Source organism: Oncorhynchus masou, chromosome 12 (assembly GCF_036934945.1).
Source record: "Oncorhynchus masou masou isolate Uvic2021 chromosome 12, UVic_Omas_1.1, whole genome shotgun sequence".
NCBI lineage: Eukaryota > Metazoa > Chordata > Actinopteri > Salmoniformes > Salmonidae > Oncorhynchus > Oncorhynchus masou.
In genome coordinates, this window is record NC_088223.1 from 49,454,688 (window position 1) to 49,461,352 (window position 6,665).

The 6,665-nt window shown below is 44.1% G+C and overlaps 1 protein-coding gene across 1 annotated transcript; it reads left to right on the forward strand.

Annotated features, from left to right (window-relative positions):
- The first annotated feature begins 2,454 nt into the window (after positions 1-2,454).
- Positions 2,455-6,430, forward strand: LOC135549123 (G-protein coupled receptor 12-like). Its single transcript, XM_064979172.1, has 2 exons — positions 2,455-2,677; positions 3,300-6,430. The coding sequence occupies exons 1-2, from the start codon at positions 2,670-2,672 to the stop codon at positions 4,315-4,317; spliced, it is 1,026 nt and encodes a 341-aa protein (XP_064835244.1). The 5' UTR covers positions 2,455-2,669; the 3' UTR covers positions 4,318-6,430.
- Positions 6,431-6,665: the final 235 nt, after the last annotated feature.

Below are 6,665 nucleotides of genomic sequence, written 5' to 3' on the forward strand. Positions count from 1 at the left end.
ATGCGCCGAATACAACAGGTGTAGACCTTAAAGTGAAATGCTTACTTACAATCCCTTAACCCCCCCCCCCAAAAAAAACAAGTAAGAGAAATTAGCTAGCAAATAATTGAAGAGCAGCAGTAAATAACAATAGTGGGGTGCGGCGCTATATACAGGGGTACCGGTACAGAGTCAATGGGTCAATGTGCGGTGGCATCGTTGTCGAGGTAATTGAGGTAATTATGTACATGTAGGTAGAGTTATTAAAGTGGCTATGCATAAATAATAACAGAGAGTAGCAGCAGTGTGGAGGCGGGGGGCGGCAATGCAAATTGTCTGGGTAGCCATTTGATTAGCTGTTCTGTAGTCTTATGACTTGGGGGTAGAAGTTGTTTAGAAGCCTCTTGGACCTAGACTTGGCACTCCGGTACCGCTTGCCATGCGGTAGCAGAGAGAACAGTCTATGACTAGGGTGGCTGGAGTCTTTGACAATTTTTAGGACCTTCCTCTGACACCGCCTGGTATAGAGGTCCCGGATGGCAGGAAGCTTGGCCCCGGTGATGTACTAGGCCGTAAGCATTGCCCTCTGTAGCGCCTTGTGGTCAAAGGCCGAGCAGTTGCCATACACCAGGCAGTGATGCAACCCGTCAGGATGCTCTCGATGGAGCAGCTATAAATCCTTTTGAAGATCTGTGGACCCATGCCAAATCTTTTCAGTCTCCTGAGGGGGAATAGGTTTTGTCGTGCCCTCTTCATGACTGTATTGGTGTGCTTGGACCATGTTAGTTTGTTGGTGATGTGGACAGCCCCGTCAATGAGAATAGGGGCAGTCCAATTTTTCCTGTGGTCCATAATCATCTCCTTTGTCTTGATCACGTTGAGGGAGAGGTTGTTGTCCTGGCACCACACGGTCAGGTCTCTGGCCTCCACCCTGAGGGGCCCTCGTGTTGAGGATCAGCGTGGCGGATGTGTTGTTACCTACCCTTACCACCTGGGGGAGGCCCGTCAGTTGCAGAAGGAGGTATTTAGTTCCAGGGTCCTTAGCTTAGTGATGAGCTTTGAGGGCATTATGGTGTTGAACTGTAGTCAATGAATAGCATTCTCACATAGGTGTTCCTTTTGTCCGGATGGGAAAGGGCAGTGTGGAGTGCAATAGAGATTTCGTCATCTGTGGATCTGTTGGTGTGGTATGCAAATTGGAGTGGGTCTAGAGTTTCTGGGATAATGGTGTTGATGTGAGCCCCTACCAGCCTTTCAAAACATTTCATAGCTACAGACGTAAGTGCTACGGGTCGGTGGTCATTTAGGCAGGTTACCTTAGTGTTCTTGGGCACAGCGACTATGGTGGTCTGCTTGAAACATGTTGGTATTACAGACCCAGACAGGGAGAGGTTGAAAATGTCAGTGAAGACACTTGCCAGTTGGTCAGCGTGTGCTTGCAGTACATGTGCTGGTAATCCGTCTGGCCCAGCGGCCTTGTGAATGTTGACCTGTTTAAAGGTTTTACTCACATCGGCAGCGGAGAGCGTGATCACACAGTCATCTGGAACAGCTGACGCTCTCATGCATGTTTCAGTGTTTACTTGCCTCGAAGTGAGCATAGAAGTTATTTAGCTCGTCTGGTAGGCTCTTGTCACTTGGGAGCTCTCGGCTGTGCTTTCCTTTGCAGTCTTTAATAGTTTGAAAGCACTGCCACATCCGACGAGCGTCGAAGCCAGTGTAGTGCGATTCAATCTTAGTTCTGTATTGACGCTTTGCCCGTTTGATGGTTCGTCGCAGGGCATAGCAGGATTTCTTATAAGCTTCTGGGTTAGAGTCCCGCTCCTTGAAAGCGGCAGCTCTACCCTTTAGCTCAGTGCGAAGGTTGCCTGTAATCGATGGCTTCTGGTTGGGGTATGTACTTACAGTCACTGTGGGGACGACGTCCTCGATGCACTTATTGATAAAGCCAGTGACTGATGTGGTGTACTCCTCAATGCCATCGGAAGAATCCCGGAACATATTCCAGTCTGTGCAAGCAAAACAGTCCTGTAGCTTAGCATCGGCATCATCTGACCACTTTTTTTATAGACCGAGTCACTGGTGCTTCCTGCTTTAATTTTTGCGTGTAAGCAGGAATCAGTTATGGTCAGATTTACCAAATGGACAGCTCCACGGTGAAGGAAGTTTCTGATGGAGTTGAATTTTGTCAGCTAACTAAATTATAGACATAGCGAAATCTGGACGTTTCTTTGGCAAGCAGAGCCTTTAAAGTAATATGCTGCCACCTACAGGTTCCAGGTTTACAAACAGTTGTCTATTTATACTGGTATGCTAATGTGAGAGCAGGGGGATGCTCTGAATTACACATCGGTAAAGAATGGAGAGGGAGCACTTGACGTCATTTGGAGAATAATCCAAAGGACCAATAGGATTGAAACAAGCAAGAGTCAATGCCAGCGAATTGCCAACATCACTAGCAGTGTGTCACCTAAGTCTTAACGTCCTCCTGTGAGAAATCGATTTACAAAAGATTTGTTACAATAACGGCAAAATAAAAAAAAAGAGGGGTGAAACGGCGCCAGCGGTTACTGGTGATAGTCTCCACCTGAGCGCTCCACGTCTCCATCTTCCCTGTTAAGGAATGCGCCCGGGTAGACCTCAACAAGCCATCGCAACATCACTTGACTGACTGATAGTGGCACGCATGGATGCTCGGGTTAGTGATCAGGTTATATATCTACATATTATGTGATGTTCAGGTTTAGACTACAGAGAAATTATAGACTAGAAACCCACTTTCTCACAGAAATGTCATCATATGTTTTTTTTTTATTATTATTATTTTTTACCTTAGAAGGCCTTTATAATCAGGCGTGAAGGTACAATAGCCTACATGTGTGGATTAATAATATTGACGACAAGCCCAAAGTGAAACAACCCATATCTACTTTTTTGGGCATCCTATTACTAATCGAAATGACATAGATCTCAAATTAGATCAAAGACAACCCTTTAATTTCCATGTTTATCCTTTCATTCAAGTCCTGCTTAATAAACAGCCAATGTGTGATGTGAATACTCCCTACGGAGAGGCTCTCATTTCAATTGAACACTTTGCTCTAAATGTTGAGTCAACGGAGGGAATCATAAGTAGTCAAATGTGACGTTTTAGCCACTTCACAATTTGGCGTGCGGCAGTCTAATGAGTCACATGTTTTATTTGGAAATATGTAAGATACACTCTTGAACGCAAATGCCTTTACACTGTACATTTCCTCCGGTGATCACTCTGAAATTGTCTCTATCTCGCGCCCCCTCCCCTTCTCTGTCTTTCTCAGTGATGATTCACTCTCTGCCGCAGCAATGAGTAACCAATTCAAAAACACCTCTTCCTCAACCTGGGATGTTCAAGAAGGAGGGAATTCCACACCACCTCCATCATTCCAGTTCGAGATGGAACCGGTGGTCATAAGCGTCAACCCCTGGGATATAATCCTGTGTGTCACGGGAACCCTAATGTCCTGCGAAAATGCAATTGTCCTTGCCTTAATTATTTACACGCCCACCCTGAAAGCGCCCATGTTTGTGTTGATAGGGAGCTTGGCTTTTGCGGACCTATTGGCCGGGCTTGGTTTGATAGTGAATTTCACCATCACCTACATTTTTGATACGGGATTCGTGACGCTGCTATCAGCTGGACTGCTCATCACTGCTTTTTCGGCCTCCGTTCTCAATATCCTGGCAATCACGGTGGATAGATACCTCTCCCTTTACAACGCACTGACTTACCACACGGAACGAACGGTGATTTTTACCATCGTCACACTGGTGCTCATTTGGGTGACTAGCATCACTCTTGGTGCGCTACCGATCATGGGATGGAACTGCCTTGAGGATGAGACGACTTGCAGCATTTGCGCCCCCATTGATAAAAATCACGCCGCTGCACTGGCGGTGACTTTTCTTTTTGTTTTTGCACTTATTTTGCAACTATACCTCCAGATTTGCAAGATTGCTTTTCGGCATGCGCAGCAAATCGCGGTGCAGCAGAAGTTCATGACTACCTCCCACTCCTCCTCCCCCACCACTAAAGGGGTATCCACCCTCTCCATTATCCTTGGCACCTTTGCATTGTGCTGGATCCCTTTCGCCATGTACTCTCTGGTGGCTGACATCGGATATCCCCCTGTCTATACCTACGTCACCGCTCTGCCGGCCATTTGTCACTCTATGATAAACCCCATCATTTATGCTTTCAGAAATCCTGACATACAGAAATCTATGAGAATCGCTTGTTGTTGTGGATGTGTATCTTCCAACTTTTCTCTGCGACCAAGGACACCAAGTGATGTATAGGCAAACGTTTGAACGTCATAGCCTATCAAGTAGTTACAAGCACATCGCAATCTTACTGACTATGCCGAAAAGCTTTGTAAGTGTTTTTTGTTGTTGTTGTTGTTGTGTGCATTTTATTTGTATTGAATAACTGTCCTCTTGTTGCATCTTTTACTGGTGATAGCATTGGGATATGCCCTTCTCTTCTCGAAACAAAGTCGTTCAATCTCTCTAAAAGTGTATTCTGCCAGAACTACTTGCACCTTTAATGTGGAGGTAGTAGCCTTCACTGTATAGTAAAGGACTCATGTTACACCCCGTTTTTATTATATATAATAGATGCGTTTATAAGTGTACCCTACTGGGCACAGACGTCAATTCAACTCAAGTCCATTTTATTCCACGCTGGTTCAACGTTGATTCAACTAGTGTGCGCCCATTGGGTCATGTATTGTGCAGTGGCTTGGCGTTGCTCATAAAGCATTCAGAGTAGCCTAGCGCCCTGACTCAATAGGCAAATACCTGTTCTGTGTCAGTACAACAGGGGGAAGGAAACAAACTACTTCTAATGTCCCCGTACTGATTCAATTAATTGGGAATAATGATTTTTTTTTAATCAAATGCTGTTGAATGTTCTTCCGAATGACGCTGAAACGTGGTACGCTACGACTTGCTGCGTCTCTGCACCCTCAAAACTATGCTGAAACTGTCCCCTCAGTCTGTTAAATGTTGGGGCAAGTCAAAGTGAGCTGATTGTGATTAACGTTTTATTGCGAGGGGAAAGGCTGGAATGAGTGGACAGCTCAATTCAGCGCCGGCCTTTTCAGCACCATGGACAGTGAAACGTGAGCTATCACCCACTCAATAACGCACGCGTATGCCTGGTTATGCGAGCTCTGTGGCGTCATCTTCCATAAATAATACAGCAGCAGAGAATAAGCCTCACTTGTGCGCATATTGAATTCAAGACAAAAACAGCAACATAGTGTCAGCCAAAGTTTTCCAAATGAACGCGCCCAGACCGTATCATATATTCCCAGTATGACAGGGTACTCTAAATGTTTAAAGTGGTAAACTCCTTACATTCGCCACGCGCACAACACTACTTGCTTATAATTACAATTGTCCACGTGCAATACCTGTACGCCCATAGCCTACACATCCTCGGTAGACCTAACATATCGACATCTGATTGCGGACAGAAGTCAGAATATATTGCTTTATTGGTTATAACATTGCTCACGTTTCCACAGCGAATCAATATTTGTCACACCTAGATTTGTCTGTATGGTAGTTGTACATAATAGGTGCAGTGCATCTAAATTATGCAAATGGTACAGTTTTGTTCTCTGTTATGTCACTCGTTCCAATAGTCGGTAAACAACCATTTTCTACAGAATGTCTTAATTGTTTTGCCTTACTATGTCTCACTGGCAATAATGTATAACTTGTGTAAAGTGATAAACTGAATGACATGTATATGTTGGTTCTCAATAGAAAGGGATCAATATACTTAACAAATAGCCATTTGCCAGTTAATGACTGTATGGTATAGTATGAGCAGCTCTATGACGTCAATAATATGTGGTGTACAGCGCTTGAATGATAATGCAACGTCTGTTGTTTGAGATGTGTGTGGAGACCCCTTACAGTATGTAGGATTATCTACTGCCTCTTCTCTAGTTGTGCAGCCAAAGAGCTGCTATAAGCAATCCACAATCATTGGAACCCCCTATGATTCCAGTCAACATTGGTGGGAAATCTGCAACCAGTGTCATCACTATTGAATTGAAGACGAACTTGTGTGTGCCGCCAAGCTTTGCTTGTGTAAGTACTGTATGGAATGCTTGTGTATGATTCAGATGATTCACTGTCGCTCATCCACCACAGTCAGCATGATTGATTCAGCTATTTAGTATTCTCACAGGGTTTAGAAATCCATAAGGTCTTATTGTATTGGTATAAAGCTATATTTTTATATATTTATTGAAAAAAATGTATGTAGTTTGTTTATCTAGTTGTTGTTTTTTAAATCATAAATGATTCATTTTGTCTTTAGGAAACAACTTCAATGTGTCCCGTTCAATGTATTCAAAGAATGATTGTTGTCATAAACGACACCAAATGATTGCAACACTACTGTCCAATTTGTTTGCTTCCTCAAGATCCTGGACAACTCGTTGTGTTGCATTGGTGACTTCTGTTCAAAACACTTCACCATATTGTCACCAAGACAGGGTTTTAGTTGAGGTTTTCGTAACAAAGGCAATCAACCAAATCTGTAGCTCCGAGATATCCAACTAGGTGTCTGTGGGAAAGGTCAATAAATGTTTGTTAACCGCTCATCTGTTTTGGGTCACTCAGTTGGG